Source organism: Aythya marila (genome assembly GCF_965140915.1).
Source record: "Aythya marila genome assembly, chromosome: 6".
In the NCBI taxonomy this organism is placed as follows: Eukaryota; Metazoa; Chordata; class Aves; order Anseriformes; family Anatidae; genus Aythya; species Aythya marila.
The window spans coordinates 12,101,331-12,120,473 of NC_139047.1; the positions used below are offsets into that span (position 1 = coordinate 12,101,331).

The 19,143-nt window shown below is 37.6% G+C and overlaps 1 protein-coding gene across 2 annotated transcripts in view; it reads left to right on the forward strand.

The window, feature by feature from the left end:
* The window catches only part of BMPR2 (bone morphogenetic protein receptor type 2), a 133,013-nt gene that overhangs the window by 69,410 nt on the left and 44,460 nt on the right, over positions 1 to 19,143 (forward strand). For both annotated transcript variants that reach the window (XM_082764066.1, XM_082764065.1), the window contains 2 exons: positions 10,094 to 10,267; positions 11,459 to 11,638. In XM_082764066.1, the coding sequence (XP_082620192.1) occupies positions 10,094 to 10,267; positions 11,459 to 11,638 (354 nt within the window). The remainder of the gene's footprint in view (positions 1 to 10,093; positions 10,268 to 11,458; positions 11,639 to 19,143) is intronic.

Sequence of the window (19,143 nt, forward strand, 5' to 3'; positions counted from 1 at the left end):
GGGCAGCAGTGGGCCCCTTAGGGCCAGATGAAATTGTCCCTTATCTGCCACGGGGAGGCTTCCGGGTTTTTTTTCTCACGGGGGCTGCCACTGCAGTTTCCCACCCCCCTGCTCACAGCCCCCGAACCTTGCCATCAAACCCAATACACTGGGGAACAGCTAGGTCATTACTGACTTGTAAAGCATCAGGGATTAAATTAACTAATGAAACCCTAAGAAGTGATGGGGGTAGAAGGGGCTGGGATAACAGTGCCACTTATGGGGGATACCAAGCTGAGACCAGGGGATAAAATGATCACTGGGCAATTATTGTATGTATCCAAGGCAGAGACTAACTTGTTGGGAAGGGATTTGATGATTAAATTGGGCATTCAACTAGTAAATTATTAGACTGGAATAACAGTGTAATTAATGGAGTGCTCTCAGGCCCTGAGAGCAAACGTACATGTATATTCACCTCTAACTGGAAAGACCCTGAAATGGGGGCGGAAGCAACAATATAGGTGGACAATTTTACCTTGGGGGGTTTACAGGGCCACCTATCTATATGAGTAAGTTTTAAAAAAGATTTTGGAGCAATTACAACCTCCCAAGGAGGTATTAATGTTACAAATATGTGGATCATTTTCTGTTGTCAGGACAGGAGAAAAGAGTTGTGAAGAAAGCTACTAACAAGCTATTCAACTTTCTGGGAAAGCAGGGCTTGAGAGTATTAAAAAAAAAAAAAAAAAAAAAAAAAAAAAAAAAAAGTTACAATATGGAGAAAGAGAAGTCAGGTATTTAAGGCATCTAATGTCTGAGGGAAAATGAAGAATAAATCCAGAGAGGATTCAGGGAATTGTTGAAGATTAAGAAAGAACTAAAAAGTTTTAAAAGAATGATTTTTTTAAGGAATCAGGAGCCATGAAGTCTGAAGGAAAAGGGATACTCCCTGATGGGAGAGAAATGCTGAATAAAGTGATAATGAGGCAAATATTAACTGTTTTACATCAAAAGAGTCATTGGGAGGTGCAAGCAATGTGTGATATTGTGCTAAGAAAGTATGTCTGTGTAGGAATATACACTTTAGGGAAGCACATATGTAGAGGATGTACCATATGTCAAAAGGTAAATAAAAAGGTGTTCTGTAACCCATTTAGAGGGGGATGGGAGCCAGGGGTTTGACCTTTCCAAAGTATACAGGTAAACTTTACTGAGTTACTTGTTTGTCCTAATTGACCACGTGACTAGATGGGTGTAAGCTTTACTGAAAGGGTTAAAGCAGGCCTTAGAGATTGAGTGGGATTTTCACAGCCCCTGGCACCCTTCCTCTTCTGGGAAGGTGGAGCGAATGAATCAGACATTAAAGAAGCAATTAACTAAACTAGTGTTAGAAACCCAATTTCCTTGGGTAAAATGCATACTCCTACAGGTTTAAACAGCACCAAGAAAGGATATAGGAATTTCACCATATGAGATGCTGTTCAGATTGCCCTATCTGGGCAGAAGGGATGAGATACCACAATTCAAAATAAGAGAGTTTCCTTAAGAACTGTATTCTGGGGTTGTCTTCTTCTTTGTCATCTCTCAGGACCTGTGGGTTGTTGGCTCAAACCCCACCTTTGGAATTCCCCATTCACCACCATCACCCAGGAAACCGGGTCCTGATTCAGACCTGGAAAGAGTCAACTCCAGCCTGAATGGGAAGGACAATTACTAACCGCTGAAACAGCCGTAAGAACTGCGGAAAAAGGTTGGACTCACTATACTCGAGTGAAGGCATCTGTCGACGCTAGTACCTGGGAAGCTGTTCCTACAAAAGACTTGTTGGAAGTTGAAATTGAAGAGAAAAAATCTCGTAGTGGACTCTGAGCAGGATAAGAGCTTACAATTGTAAACTAACCTTTTATTTTCACAGGTAACTAACGAGTGTGACTTGTGATTGAGAGAAAGGACAGACCTATAGCGAACTGCAGTGCTCCCAAGGGGGGGGTTGTTATAGTAGTAGTGTACATCTTATTTTTGTATTGATAATTATTTGGAAACCTAAGGTTTAAAAATAATGACAGGGAAAAATTGATTACTAATTTTGTTTTTAGTGATTCTAGGCCTCAGAGAAGGCCTCGGTCAATTGGTAACTTGGAAAAGGCATGACCAGATAACAGCAAAAACGGGATACCCCATCAAAATATGGGTGACTGTGACAGAGGGTTATGTACCACAAGCCGTCACGTTTGATGCTTGTGAGGTGTTAGCTTGTGGAGATTTAAATGCCCAATGACAATTGAGCAGAAAGAACAAGTAACTGGGAGAGACACAACAGCCAGATTGAGAATAGCTGTATGGAAACAATCCTCTATTGCCATCAGAGAAAGGGAGAAACTCAAGGAGAAAACAGGAGAGTAAACAGGAGGCCCTCTGAAATGTGGCAGTTCAAACATTTGAGATTCAAACAGGGTATGGGGACGTGAATGCCTGGATAGAATGGGTCAAATATACTGTCCAGAGTCTCAACCGTAGCTACTGCTATGCTTCTGCCTCGGGATGACCGATTGCCCAGATAGTGCCCTTCCCATGGGGGTGGACCAAAGACTCCTAAGGGATGCGATGTATGATTGCATTGTACCAAGAAAAGACTGCCTGGGGAAATGAGGCCTGTAAGTCTCTCTTTGCTGTTTCTTGCATGATAACAATATCACAGTTCCCCCTGCATTCTCTACAGCTATAGGTAACCATACAGCTTGCCTCTCACGGCAGGGTGTGAGTGCTACCTGGCATCTGGGAGAATTTGCCTTGTGCTACCAAGGACTTGATGGGAAACTGCTCAAGACTAGAGATCCCCAGGGCAGATCTCTGGTGGTACGGTGGAGGGAAGATCTTACGGTCCACCCTACCATCTAATTGGGAAGGCACTTGTGCACTTGTTCAATCAGCTATACCCTTCACCCTGGCATTTGAAAGAGAAACATCACAAATACCCAGAAGAAGTAAAAGAGGCTTAGGAATATCATTTGATGATAGAGTATACATAGATTCTGTTGGGGTACCTAGAGGAGTTCGGGATGAATATAAAGCCAGAAATTAAATTGCTGCAGGGTTTGAGTTACTGTTCTGGTGGGTAACAATCAATAAAAATGTGGATTGGATTAATTATTTCTATTATAATCAGCAGAGATTCATCAATTATACCAAGGATGCGATGAGAGGAATCGCTGAACAACTAGATGCCATCAGCAAAATGGCTTGGGAAAACAGGATAGCATTAGATATGATGCTTGTGGAGAAGGGTGGTGTATGCGTGATGCTGGGCAACCATTGTACTTTTATCCGTAACAATACTGCCCCGGATGGCACAGTAACAAGAGCATTGCAAGGGCTTACCACCCTTGCCAATGAATTAGCAGAAAATTCGGGAGCAGACACTTCCATCACAGGATGGTTGAAATCTTGGTTTGGTAAATGGAAAGGGATGGTAATGTCCATATTTACATCCTTGATTATAGTAGCAGGAGTTTTGACAGCTATTGGCTGTTGCGTTATCCCCTGTGTAAGGGGACTTGTCCAGCGGTTAATTGAAACCACATTATTGAAACAAATGACCATAGATCCACCACCCTACTCAGATAAAATGATATTAGAGGAAATGGAGAGCAAAGAAAGTGAAGAACAGGAAGATATTTACCAAATTACACTTAAAATAAATAAATAAATAAAAATAAAAAGAGTTTTTGCAAAAATCAACAGTTTATAAAAAAAAAGAAAAGGGGGGAATTGTGGGAATAGAAATGTTGTTTTTGCAGAGTTACATTGTTTAGAAGGAGGGAATGTGGTACTGAGATATGCTTACAGTGATAAGACAAGTTTAGCAGGCAACCTTGTAAAATGCAGACAATCAGACTCCTTAGGACAATTAGGTGAAAATCACGGTGTCAAGTCAAGTCAGATAAGTGAAGAAACATTACCACTTCAAGCAGTAAAAATGTCAAAAGAAATTTGAAATTTAACAGGCCGGCGACTGAAGGCCATGCATTGTTTGTGAAACATCAGATAGATTGTGAATCTGGATTACCCACTCAGTGGGGAAACAGGGGAGGGTCCTGCCATAAAAAGGTATATAAACTGTGTTTTGGAACTAGTAGATGCGCTCTCTCCTGCTTGTGGGGCGCCCGCCATTGCAATCGCGAATAAATTACTACTTCACTGAGATCCTCGCCTGAGCCTAAGTTATTGGCTACGGAGTGTTTCTCACACATATACAGCATTGAATAGATGTAAGGACAGGAAATGTTGATTAAGTACTAATGGAACCAACTTCCTATGCTATTAATGAAAACATGACTCATGTTTTAAGGATTTGCAGTTGGATTCCTGTAACTTTTGGTGTTTCTGTTGTAGTTGTTTTCAGTAATTATGTTTTCCAATAACACAAAATAATTGCAGAAGACTGAGTATACTAGTATATTAAAAACAATAGAAGCATATTTGTTTATTTAAATTCATCCTAGTGTACATGAATTATATTTGTAGCACATGAGATTTCTGTCTTGTAACTTATTTTTATATATTTTTTTAAATCTTTGCTGTCCGGAAATATCTTCTCCCTCTGCAAAACATTTTGGGAGATGAACAAGTGAAACTGATTAATTCACAGTTCCTTCAGAATTTCAGAAAAGTAATTTAACTCTGTTTCTCCATTCTCAACTTGGAATATGACAGTAAGATTTCATTATATACTGAAAATGGAGTCCGTTAAGTGTGTGAATGTGTGTGTGATGATCAGGTGCAACCATAACAGTAGCCAAATGTGGGAAAGCAGGATGGATGTGTTTCTTAGGTTACTTATTTACCCATATTTAATTGTAATACTGCTTGTGTGTTAAGGATATCTTTGAAATTGGTCTATACATTTCATTTTTGTATAAAATAGAGGTGCAAAGTGGGCTGGAGAGAAGCAATTTCTAAACTCTTTGTTTGTTTGTTTGTTTGTTTCCTTGGATAAGAAAGTGAAGAGCTTGCCCTGCTTGCATGCTCCCCCCTTCTCCCCTCTAAGAAGAACTTTTGGGAATGGTGCCTCCCATTCTTGTTTTTGTTGGAAATCCCTGCTGGATGAAAGAACTGGAGTTTGAGTTAATTTCATTATTTTTATTAAATCATTTTGTCACAGTTTGTCTGCTCTATGAGTTCAAGGGGAATGGAAAATGTGTTTCATAATAAATCCTTTACTAGTCGTTGTTCAAGTTTTACTTTTTTGTCCCTTACAATATCAGCCCCATCTATTTCCACTTGTCCGTGGTGGCAAATTTTCCAGTAGTTGATGACATATAAGCACTTGTTTCCATTTGTTTGTTTGAAAATCTCCCTGCATCTATCATGAAAAATAAATTAGAAAATACCTGAATATGTAATGAGTTCTATATGACAAAGAAGTATATTTTACTATGAATTCAACCTTTTTGTAGTGATTATAAAAATGCCAAAAGTTTCCTTGTAGTATATTGTGGAAGAAAATTAAGTAGGTGTTCTCCAGTTTTGGAGGTAACCTTTCATGTGAATTGTTCCTTTTCTTTGTAACTTTAAAAGTATGGAAATTAGAACTTCTTCACTGCATGCTGATTTAATCAGATAGCTGTGTGTAAGTAGAGTGAACTCTCCGAGGAAAAAAAAAAAAGTGTTCATTTGATTCAATAGATTTATAATCTTTGGGTGTATATACATACACCTTTGGCATTTTTTTCTGTTTGCTGTGTTTTAGTCCTAACGATAAAAGCTGTTACAGACTTGCACATTTACAGAGCAGCTGCAGTCCAGATTAATGATTTTAGTGCACTTATTTTTGTGATTAACTTGTGTAGGAGTAATGAGATGGAGAGCTTGAACAGGGCTGTACAAGCATTGATCCACCATGGAATCTCGTAGCAAGAGCAGGGGCTGGGAGGATGGCTTCAGCAGCGCAACAGATGGCCTTGGCAACCTGTGCCGATGCTTCGCTTGGTGCTAGGCGTTGGGTTTGTTCGCAGAGTACAATACAGGGGCATTTCTTGCCTGGGCAGATATACTGTACAGCTTGACCTGTAAATGGCCTCTGCATTTTGCTCATTTGAAGATGCAGTGCTGGTGCATCTTGTGTGTCTGAGAAATCTGGAGGCAAAGGAGCACTGCCCTGTGAGCTGCTCGTGGGTTCTTAAAACATGCTGAGCGTGTCTGTCCACAGGCGCTTTGCCTTTAATTTTTCTGGCATAGATTGCAAATGACCTGGCTATATAAAACAGATCAGTTCAAGAGCCAGAGCCTTCAGATGCTAAACAGCTTATTTATTTTAATTGCTCTTGCTGTTCACTGAAGATTTTAGCACTGAGGTATTTTCTTGGGTTTGTATCTGTTGGAACTGAAGACAGGAGAATCCAGTAGTTCTAGTTCTATGCCACCATTTCCCTGCCTTGGAGACAAAAACCAGCAGGGAACCCAGCTGAGGAATATCGTTCTGTCAGCTCGCCGCATGTAAAGTTTAGAACAGGCACTCTGGCACCTCTGTGTGTGGGTTTTTTTGTTTGTTTGTTTGTTTTTGTTTTGTTTTGTTTTTACAGCAGTATCTCTATTTCTTTTGGGGAAAGCTTTAAGGCATACTCATCTAAGCTGGCAGCTGCTTCCAGGGCCTAACTTAGAAGTGTTCTTATACTAAAAGTTTTTAGAGCTGTCGGGTTCCGCTGACTGGAAGAGCAAAACCTTATTGCCATATTCCCTGAGCAGGAACGTGCAAAACCATGTAAGGAAACTGAAGCAGCTCATCTATTCTGTGGTTCTTCAGGATAGTTTCTGGAGATCTGAATGTCCTACTCAATTTTCTTTGGCATTAGAGCATCAACAATGAACGTACAGAGACCATAGGAAAAAAATAAAATAAAATCTTGATCCTCCAAATGTTCTAAGCCATCAGAATAAGGGCAGGGGTCAGCAGAGTATTGCAGTGGGTACTGCTCCCGTAGGGGCTTTAGTACTCTCAGTTATAATGGAAGCAGGAATGTGCAGGGATCAGCATGAAAACTCTATTTGTTGGGTGTGTAACCTTTATTTTTGTTGGAAAAGTTTCCCACTGAGATCATCCGATGCTAAATTGTGGCAAATCAACTTGCATTTTTATTAGTATGCTAGGAAACTGATGAAGGCAAGCACTCATCCACTAGCACTGGTGTTTTCCCATGCTTGCATCTTCCTCACTTCTGCAAGTGTTGGTATGGGGCAGTGTTTTCTTAAATGAGAAGAGCTTTTGGTAGCAATGATTCTTTATCTAGTGTATGGTTGGGTAGCATCGAGCACAGTGGTTAACAACTTGTAGTTTTCAAAGTAGCTTTGGCATGTTCTTGCCTTTCAACCTTAATCCTAATAGATACATAGAAAGGTGAAGAGTCTGAAAGTGGACAGTTAGAGTGGTCTGTGACTCTGGAGCACAAGCATGATACATGTAACTGTATATCTTACTTTATATATGTGTGTGTGTGTAAGTAGAAAGCAAAATCTTTTTTCTTTTTTTTTTTTCCCCTATTAGTTTAGAGGTTAGAAGCATTGTTTATTTTTTTATACCTATTGAAGTATTATGGAAGTGGACTTCTTCTGGCATTGTGGTTTTTGTTGTTGTTTGGGGAAAAAAATGCAACAAAACAAAACAAAAAAAGCACTAAACAGGTTTTGACAATGAAACCAGATCTATTTGGCTGCTTTATAAGTTCTGTTCTTTTAAATTTATTTTTTCACAGGCAAATCATTAAAGAGCTTATCTTGCAACAACTTGAGCATTCTGTAAACAAGCAACATCTCAGATGACCTTAGTCCCATTCAGCTATCGCACGCAATTGATTATAAAACCTTCGTAGTGTCCCTTGGAGCAGATGCATCATGTTTCACAAGAAGTTATAATTCTGTCCTGTTCCCTCTTGAAAATTGTATTTCAGTGATTTTTTTTTTTCTCTCAATTTTCAAAAAGTGAGTCAGCTCCAGTTCTCTTGCAGTAGTTGAGTACTATCCTTTCATACATTGTTTCTTGGCCAGTCCCATGTCATAGAGCAGGGAATGTAGGACAGATGCTTCACGCCTGGCATACTCAGCTGTTCCTGAGAATAAAACTACTGCGTGCGACTGGCAAGGACTGCTTGAGGCAGCACATGTTGGCTCTTAATATATGACCTTTTTGTCCTCAGTAACTCAGCTTACTCATTTAGAAAGAAAATGTTAGATACGAAATTTAGGCAATTGAGTTTCTGAACATAAGCCACTGCTTTGTAATGAGTGTATTTATCACCTCTAAACTCAAGTTACAGATGTAAAAGATAAATTGTATGCCAGTCAGTATACAGAGAGGCGGGTGAGTAACATGGACTACTGTCTAGGTTACTGGAGTATGTGGAACTGCAAGTGATTGAATTACAGGAGCTTAAGAAGTTCCTGTCCCCTCCTCTGAGGATTTACCACTGCTGAACTGACATGCAGCTCAACTGATCATACATGCCCTACCAGACCATTAAAAATACACTAAGTTGTGCTATTTTAATTACTGCTGCCGCAAAATAAGCTGGGAGTCGCTGTCAAACTGTTTTTCTGCATGGTGCAGTTATATATAGTTGTCTCTGGATAAGAGAATATTGAGTTTTGACTCTTTAATGAGTAGTAAAAGCCTTAGAAAAGAGACACACATCCGAGTCTAGATATCTTATTTTGTCTATTACAAAACGATCTGTGCCAATAATACGATTAAACAGTATTTTTGCAGCAAGTGTGCTGTAGAATGACAAAATAATTATTCACTGAGAATTTAATTATTTTGTACGTATCCAGTACCTTTATAATTGACAATCATATTCTACAAGTTTATTTTAAGTTCAAAATTGGTTTTCTCAAAAGATTACTTGTCATCTACTAAACCTTGCATCTCTCTGCTGACTGTGCTTTCACATGAGTTAAAGAATGGGATGAAATCTACTTGAGATGCATAGTACAAGTATTTACTGAGACTGGGTCTTTTCTGAGCTGTACTACTGAATAATTTTTTTGTGCTGTAGTTCCACATCTACCTTGCCATGCATTTTATAAAATCATATTTAAGTAAAGAATGAAAATACTTTAAAGAACATATTTACTACAAATGTAAGATTTATCTTGGAGCTTGATGCCTTTTTAAGGAATTTCGAAGTTTACCCGTCTTTTCCTAAGGAAAAGATAGAGGCATATCAGCAAGGTTGAGTCCTTTAATGGAGGTGACATAAGTGAAAAAGCAGTAATTGTATGGGTAAAACATATGAGTTCTTAAGTTATTCCATTTTTAAGGTTTTATTGATCAAATATTCTTGTTAAAATCAGTATGTCTTGATTTTTTTTTTTGTAATTAAAAAAATCAAATATTTTTTCAAGTGATCATGTATATTTATTTTTGTGCTTTTTACATACATAGAATGTCCCTGCTGGACATTCCACAGGGAGATTTTATGCACAGCATTGCTCCTGTTTACAGTCAGTGTTCTGCAGATCTGATGATCGGAGTCGTATGGGTTTTACTCAGCTGTTAGTATTTTCTGTTGGTGGTCATTAATGATCTGTGAAATAGCCAAAAATATTAAGTTGCTGAGGGAAAAGTAGTAATGTCAGTGCAACGGATGGATAAAAAGTAGGAAAAAAGAGAGAGATCAAAAGAAAGAGTGGTGGGGTGGGGGAACTGAATGAGGGAGGCACACTGGATTGGGTGGCACTCTGAAAAAGATCGTATTGGTTGAGGATCTGGAAACAATTAAGTAACGCATGTGGTTGCTGAAGAAACCAACTAACAGTTGTGTAACTTACACTTGAGGACAAACGATGCAGGCTATGCAATGAAATTTTTGTTCTGTACATGTGGACTTAAAGCATTTATGCATTCATTTTAAAATGTCTGCTGTTTTTGGTCTTCATGAAATAACTTCAAGATAGATGGACCTCATTTTTGTTTCTGACCATTGAAGTACATTTTAAAGAATGGGCACTTACAGATCAAGATGGTTATAGGTTTCCAGAAGACCATAATCATACTGTAAAGTTAAAGTTTCATGAATGAAATCAGTGACAAAAAATATTTTTCTTTCTTTGTCTTAAGCTGCACAGAGCGAGGAGCGGCTGTGTGCATTTAAGGACCCATATCAGCAGGACCATGGAATCAGCGAGAGCCGAATCTCCCAGGAGAATGGCACAATTTTGTGCATGAAAGGTAGTACCTGCTATGGACTTTGGGAGAAAACAAGAGAAGGAGACATAAATCTTGTAAAACAAGGTATGTAACATTTCATCATAAGTGCAGTTTTTGCTACTCTTAACTTTTTTTGGGGGTATAGCGATCTGATCTGAGGATGCTCTGTTGCAAAACCGAGTGTTTTGTTTGCTCATTGTACAAATTTAACTTTCCATTTAGCAATCTTAAGTATGAATAACAAGTTTGTTGAAACAAACGACTTATAAAAGAGACTAAGGAGCCCAGTGTACAGTTAAGGGGAAAAAACTAAAATCGTTTATTACGTAAGAAGTCCAGAGGAAGATAGCTTTCTTGAGTATACCTCATTATACATATTGAGTCATGGTAAGTTTAAAAATAAATGTCTCATTAAGTGAAAATGTACTTTCAAATTGATTGGGTGTTTGTTTACAAAGTAAATTGCAGCTCTAGCACAAAACTGTCACGTACTAACTGTCAGTTCATTATTTTTCTGCTGTGAGCATGATGGTAGGGAGAGGTGAAGTGTCTCGCAGTTGCTGGAGATGTGCTTTGATATTAATTCTCAGAAACTCTGTGCTTGGTTACTTGGATACAAGTTAATGTAGTATAAGGTATGAACTGAATGAAAACTGGTGTTTACAACATGTGCAGTTCATCTCAAAGCTCTTATTTCATGTTTGATCTGGTAATCTGCTTGAAAGAAGCACTGATTACTTACTGCTTCTCCCACACTGCCTCTTAACTTTCCAGGCACTTGTGCATAAACATTTAACCACCTTTGACCACATTTGAGAAGGGACAGTTGATACAGGAACCAAGGGCCTGAACTAAGCAAGAAATAAGATGTAGTTCTGTAGTTCTAGTAATGTTGACAATGAGAAGGACACCATTTTTAGAAATTTTGCAAGAAGTACCAAACTACAGATGCATCTTTTTTTCTAGCTCCAAGAAGGAATACTAAGTCACAGTTTTGCCTAGACTGTGGGCCAGGTGGTGGTTTGTCTTACTGAGGCTGACAGCTGGGCAGCTTTGGTGCTGGCCTGCATCACCATGTTATATCTCATTCACAGAGGTAAATTCTGGAACAAATTGTCCAGTTGCTGGTTTTAAAAGGTGTTAGTAAAGTCAGTTGAGCAAATTATGATAAGTGTTTTCACCCTGCTCTATAACATTTAATCGCATATTATGTGGTACGGATTTCTATTATGCCTCCATAACAAAAGCAATTATTTAATTTACTTCTTTTTACAGGTTGCTGGTCTCACATAGGAGACCCACAAGAGTGTCACTTTGAGGAGTGTATAGTTACGACCACACCTTCTGTGATTCAAAATGGAACATATCGCTTCTGCTGTTGTAGCACTGACTTGTGCAATGTCAACTTCACGGAAAACTTTCCACCTCCTGACCCTACTGATACAACACCTTTCAGTAAGTCAGACATTTCAATCTCTGCCATTTCATTTGGAGAAAGATTCTTCTTCTGTGTACTATAAAATGTGAAATCTATGACATTTCTAATCATATGCAACAGAAATAGCAAACAGAACAGAGGTTTTCCACATGAACTTTAACACATTTATATATGCCACAGTGCTCTGCAAAGAATGAGTTAAGTGCTTACAAGAGAGGTTTTTGTATAGGCAATTGCTGAATGCTTATATTTTCCAAAATAGTCTCTAATCTTGTGTGCTTGGGTGTTTGGATGCCTTCAACTTCAGAAACATGTGAGGATATTCAGAAGGATTCTGATGTCTGTTAAAAACAGGCCAGGAAGTTCATTAAAATTATGGCACGTCTGAAAAGTCTGGTCTGTCTATTCAGTCTTGGTTCATAGATAGCTTTGAGCAGTAGAACCGGTCTTAAAGTGATCAGGCTGTTGAGGTTCTCTTCAGCAGCCTTACAGTTCTTTGAAATCTGACTTCTTTCCTTTGCATATCTCTGGTAGAGATTAATTTTGGCTTAACATTCAAAGAGTACTAGTTATAGCAATGTAGTTTTTGTCCAGATTAGATTATCTATTAAATTATTTAGTATAAAATTAACATAGCAAATGGATCCAAATCAAGGTATCATTCCCCTTAACCTCCAATTACAGAAGCAAGATCATGACTAGCAGACACTCTGTGATGCTGCATTCCAAGAATTAAGAAGCAGAGTTGTTAGCCTATCTGAATTTCAGCCTTTTCTAAATAAGAATTGAATAGAGGCAGGATTGTAAATGGAGGTACAAGTGTTTCTGTGTATTGAGAGTTTTTTGTCAATTGAGCGTTTTGTGAAATAAAGATGTCTTTAATGGGATATTATTTAGAGCTATAGAATGTGAAAAGAGTAGTTTGTATTTAGGAGTGATAATTCTTTGAATTCACTTAAACTCTAAGATAGTGATGGCATTAATGCTTTCAAACGTAGCTGTAAGGTGGGGTCTTTGTAAGCAATTTTGAGCAAAATGAGGGCTTGGCATGTTAATGGAAAAAGAAAAAGCAACCTTTTATTGGGAAAATGTATAGGGTATAATTGGGTAAAGAGAAAAGGCGAGATGTATGGTACCTTTTGGCTGATAATACTATTTGTACAACTAGTGAGCAATCACTGTTTGGAACCTTTGTCTGAGCTCAGGACTGTGCAGTGCAGAACAGATACCGCTTGACTCTGGTAATAGTCCCCTAATTGGGCCCCCCAAATGTGATAGGAGTTACTGCTGTGCAGGGGATGTAGACAGGATGGTGTAAACATAATTCCTTTTTCCTCTCTATCCCCCCGAGACAGGGAGACAAAGTTCCTACAAAATGACTTGTTCTTGTGCTTCTCTAAGGGTAGAAACTGCAATCTGAATTAATTTGGTTATTGCATGAGATGATCTTCAAATGATTTTAAAGTGGAACTTTTAATACTGAAATATCTAGCCTAACTTGCAAAGTGAGAGGGGGACAAAGATATTAAACATGTAAGACAGTCCTTAATTCACCCAGCTGTAATTGACTGTTGCAGCATACATTTTTACTGACTCAAATTGTTTTGTGGTATTGTCACCTCCCATTTTCATAATATGCAAATTTGGCTTCAGGCATAAGCAAAGTAGGTTGCTTTGTGGCACAGTTGTCTGTCTGCATTGGCTGTGCTAGAGATAGACTGGCCATGCCAAGCAAAGATGGCCTTATTTGCTATTCTGGTATATTATTTGTAAAGCTCTACTGCTTCTTCCTCCATTTTGGACGTAGATGATGTTCTAGAAACCTGCAAGGGTTAACAAAGATGGAGGTTGTGATGTATAAACTCCCACATCTTTATTGGACCATGTTTTACACCGTCCTTTTTCGAGCCCTCTTACCTTTTCCTAGAACCTGTTTTGGTGCTGTAAGATTTAGTCTTGCCACCTCAGCACCAAGGACAAAATTCTTGCACAGTCATACAGGAAATAATATCGAAATAATATCGAAATAATATTGAAAGATGTAGCTAGAATATCAACGTTTCAAGAAAACTAGAAGTAATTGAATTAAAATCTTCATACATGTTACCTATAAAAAATCATTCTCATAAAAAACATCAAGCCGTCTCATAAAAAGTACACTTAATTTTTATGTCATTGTTGTCTTTTGGGATGTCAAAACATGTTTACCTATTAACCATATCTTTGTAGAATGGAATAACTTATCTAGGCTGATTGTCATTGGTTAGGGCACAAATACAAGAAATCCATCCTATTTCGTAGAAAAACGTTTATAAAAATGAAAAATAAGATCAAGGACAAACTGGTTCTTGAAGCCTGAAATTTAATCCTTACTCCTCCTTAATGTGCAGTTTGTAATTCAGTCATACATCTGAGTAGTCATAATATTATTCTCTTCTATCTTAAGGATAATCCAGAAAGGTTTGAGTTGTTGTTGGTTGCTTGGTTGGTTGCTAGTCCCTCCGGCTAGTATCTTGCAAATACTGTAGGATGGCATGTTGTTTAGAGCCCACAGTCCTGAGGTTTTAAAAATGCAAAGATTCAGGTAGCAGTTTCCTGAAGTACTGGATGATTGGAGAATGGTGTTTATATCAGATCTGAAGATTTTATCTGTGTTGTTTAGGGCTACTGAAATGCAGAAGTTCAAGAACATCCTCATCCTCAACCTAAGTTTGCACTTCTCAGTCAGGGTGGGTAGGAATACTTTCTCGTGCTTTGCAAAATCAAAAATTGAGAATTCATTTTTCTTCCATCCTCTGTTTTAACAAAGAAATGACAAAGAACCCCACCGTCTTAAATTCAGCCAGTACATGTAGATAGATGCTCTTTAACCCACTTTAAAAGGGACAACTATCCCTTTGTTTGTAAATACTCTGAGATGTGTATTTATTCTATTGGTTTTGCCAAATATTCATTCTGATACTTTTGAAAAATATCTGTCCCTTGTGCCTACAAAATACTTCCCAAATTCTGAGATAATTTGAAGGCAAATTCGTTAATTCTACATACATTCATAATGGCCATTTAAATAGAATTTAAGTAATTAAAGAGGTAAATGTTCTCCCTCATTGGTCATAGATATATTGTTGTAATGAAACATTTTAAGTTAATGTAACATCAGGATCAAAGCAACAAAGCCATTTTTAATTATGTTTTTTTCCCTCAAGGCTGCATTCCTGGCACTGCAAATAAATTAATCTTACAGCAACTGAGTGTTAAGTATATACTTCTGCATGACAAGTAATGCATTTGCATGATACGTGGGAAAAATCCCTGGCAGCAACAGTTGAGCATTGCTGGTAGATACTATTGTAGAAATGAGGTAGTTTTTTTTCCCCCTCATAGCAACAAATGGAGGATCTAAAAACCTATATTAAATAAGAACGCTGAGACTGAGTTACAGACAAACTGCTTGCCTCACACAGTGAAAGAAGTTGAAGTTGCTTTACTCTAAACCACCAATAGGCTGGTTTATCTTTCCAGTGTATCATCTCAGCCTTCCTTTGCCAACTTTCTTGCTACAAATATGTATTTGGTTTGAATGCTCACAGAATCCTTTGGAAACTTAGAGGAAAGCTACCATTTTAAAAGAAGTAATTATTAAGGTGCATGGCTGGGTCAGGTTAATTAAAGTAGTAATAGATGGGTTTCATTCAGCTATTACTTTTGAGAGGTAGCAGTTAGACTCACGTTGCTGTGGACGCATGGCCCAACTTTGCTCCCGCTGAAGTTGAATTAGATCATGTCAGGCAAATTTGGGAAGCCTTAACCTTACTGTCTCAGTTCTTACCCCGAACTGCTTTTTCCAGAGGCTACCATTCAGTATTAATTTGTAATTGAAATGCCTTTTGTTTCATCTGGGTTCTGGTTGGTGAATGCTGCACCTGATCAGCTAGGTTTATTAGCTAGTGCAGTTCTTCCAATTCCTATTTGCTAATCTAAGAAAATATTCACTAAATAAGTGTGTTCCCCTACTTGTGTGATACTTTTTATTATATTGATTTAGATATATAGGGAAGGGAAAATTACAAACCTTTGCAGTGTTGTAGATCCTCTGTTTTGAAAGATGGAAGTAGCGATGATCTGCACAAGGTCTAAAACTTCTACCCTTGAATGACAGGGAATAAATCAGGCACATCTTTCACAGTGAAGAGTTGAGATGTTGTATGTCATTAATGTAGCTTCACCATATTGTAAGCTAGGGAAATTGACATGGGAAAGTGGTAGAAAAAGAAATATTAGAGCAGTAATTAAGGGCGTTAATACCACTTAAAAAAAATAAATTACTCTTAGACAGCTAAATATTTTGTATAAGAGGACAATACTGTGCCTCTGACAAAGTTATTTACTGGAAAATTGTAGAAAATGGAGATGCTGAGCTGGTAAAGGAGAAAAGATGAAAGTGAATGTTGATTTCTAAATGTGTAGTTCTGGTAAAAGAGCTGATATGCAGAGCAGCTAATAGAGGACGGGAAAAAATGAGAAGTGTGTTTTTGGATAATCATTCTGTGAAGTACTGACATAATGATTGATTTTTTTTATTTTTATTTTTTGCTAGCTATTAACGTAAGTGTATTTACTTGAACCTTCGATTGCTTTTCTTGTTTTTTGTCTAAAATCTAATGCATGCTTAAATGAAATCCTTGTGTCTTTTATTTTTTCCTGTTTATTAGGCTACAGGAAATGAATTAACTGTGGAGGGGGGTTTGATACAGGGTGCACATTGCTCTGTAGAGTTACTGGTGACGTTTTGGAAATGGGCTAATTAAGATTATTTCTTGTGTTGTTGCAACAGAGAGAAAGGTGATGGTATTAAATGTTTATGTAGGGGAGAAGAAGTAGAAGTGAAAGGCTTTGCAGAGAGCAAGCAGACAATATTATACCAATTAGTAATATTTATAGAAGACTATGTAGAAATTCAAGTGAAATCCTTAGTTTCTGAAGAGTCAGTGGAAGGTTTGGCAAGTCACCCAAGGTAACTGGTAATGCTTGTTGAGTAACTTCAGTTTATTTGATATTTTGATATATCCATTAGAAATGGATATATCAAAAGCAGAATCTCTTACAGATTGTTGTTAGTAGCAGTTAATGTTTTAACTTCTAAGACATCATAGTCTTTTGAGATTAAACTTGCATCTTTACTGAATTTAAAATTAAACCTTTGATGTGCAATTGGAGCCTGACTATGAAGGCAAAGCCTACTTAGAAAACTGTACTTGTAAATTTTTTCTATTACAGAAACATTTAATCAGGAAGATGGAATTGACATGTTTTACTTACACTGAGATTGAAACATTTTGGAAATATTTGGAAATAAGTTTTAAAACTTTTGCTATGCACCAAAACAGTAGAAACTGTGATAAAATTAAAAATAATTGGAAAGCAGAGAGAGATTTTTTTTTTTTTTTGAGCTACATTCCCTGTTGCTTTACCAATCAGCTGTTTGAAGTGCAGTAGATAGAGCTGTACAAGGTAACTTTAGAGCTGTGCCAGCCTGAATTAGTACTTTGTTATGACCTGGAGACTCAAGAACGAGGGCCATTGTGAAGTTCTTTTAAAAAAATCTTTTGGAGCTTAAAATCTCCTCTTTATCTTGAAATTGCAAAGATATGTTAGTGAAGTGCTAGCACTGTAGCTACACTTTTTGGAGGGCTAAAACTATTTATATTTTGGAGTCCATAGAGAATTCAGCTCTTCAAGTAGATGTACACATAACTTCTATCTTAATCATGTGATATAATCACATGAACAGCATCATTGTTATCTTTGAAATGTCCTGCATGTTTCTAGTACTAAATAGCAGTTTGAGTTTCAGGTCTAGAATGGGGAAAGGAAGCATTCATTTTATGAAACGTAATCAGTGGTTTTGCCTTCTTCAATAACAGTGAAAATTTGCATTTAAAATTGACTAGCATCTGTAAATAGGTGATTCATCATTGTTGTATCATGCAGTTCTTGAGGCATCTCTGCTGGAAATTATCTGCTTAGAGTTACTGTTTTATGTGCTTCTTTGAAGAAATTAAAGATGTGCAAATACCTTTTGGTAATACAAATATTGTAAATATTTTTTTCCTTTTCCTAGACATGCTGAATATTTTCTGACTTTCGTAGCATTATATTATAAATCCAATGCCATAATGAGCAGATATCTGTTGTGATAATATATTTTGGAGCCTGGTTTTGAAAGCCTTATAGATGAAGGCAAAAGTAGATAAGGGTTATGAGAACGGGACCCTTTCAACATGTATTAGTGGAAAATTGGACTGTAAATAATAATAAAAAGGTAGTAGATAAGATTGTTTTACTTTTTTAGTTTTTACTTTACTGATTTACTTCTTAAGGTAAAAAGCAGAACAGGAAAGGATGCTATACTTTTTATGATTTTGTTCAGGTGCTGTGTATTATCATATACAATGTGATAATAAACATTATTCTAAACAAATCATACGCTGCTTTTGAACAACTCAGGTAAAAGAGAAATGGCTGGGAGTTCTCTGGGAGGTAGACATAGTGTGCTGTTTTGGGGACTTTCTAGATAGATGAGCTTTCTGATGTGGTACTAATAGTAAGCTTCTAATGAATAGTCCCTCCACCCCTAATGTTTTAAGACTGCATGCTGTAAATCTGAAAACATCAGAAGGAATTATATATTATTATAATTTAGTTAGGAGTAGTTAGTTCTGGGGCATTTGATGCAAAGACCTGATGTAATAGTTTATACCCTTGGAGTTTGAATGTAAAACATAAGAAAACATCAGTGACAAGCAGTTTGTTGTTCAGGTCACCTGATGACACTGCACACACAGTGAAATGAGTACATTACCAAGGTGTGTCAGCCTAACAAATTATACTGACTAAATTAACCAAGATACTGTACTCTGTTGATGTTATCCAGTAAAATTAAAACACTACCTACATTTTGCAAATGTTCTACTTGTCAATGTCCCTGTGCTTTTTCAAACTGAACATTTGTTTTCACATTGGGTTTGTTGATATCCCCATCTTCCTGTCTTGTCATGCTAAAGGCTTCTTGTGGTTGGAAGGAGTGGCTGTGCATCGGCTTCTCCACTGCTTCAGCTCCTGCCAGAGGGCATTAGCTTCCAAATGCTGCAGTTGTATCTGCCTGCGAGTGCTGGAGCTGCTAGGCTGGCTGAGCACTGCTCATCACAACCTTCCCCTCCTGCGATGTTATGCTAGTCGCATTCCTCGTATTTGATTTAGTTTTTATTTAACCATGGTTCTACTGTTTTTTGAAGCGTTGAATTGACTTGGGTGAAGATTAAAGGGAGCAAGAAGTCTGCAAAGCTCAGTTACAAAACACTGCTAGGTACTGCCAGCAATTGCTAATAAATTCCCAGCAACCCTCTGTCCCCAGTACGGTGCTGTTGAGAAAGGTCTGTGTCTACAGACCACTGAAATAAGAGGCAAACTTGGGAATGGAACTGTAAAACACAAAACTGAACGTGGTTTATAAATATTGGGT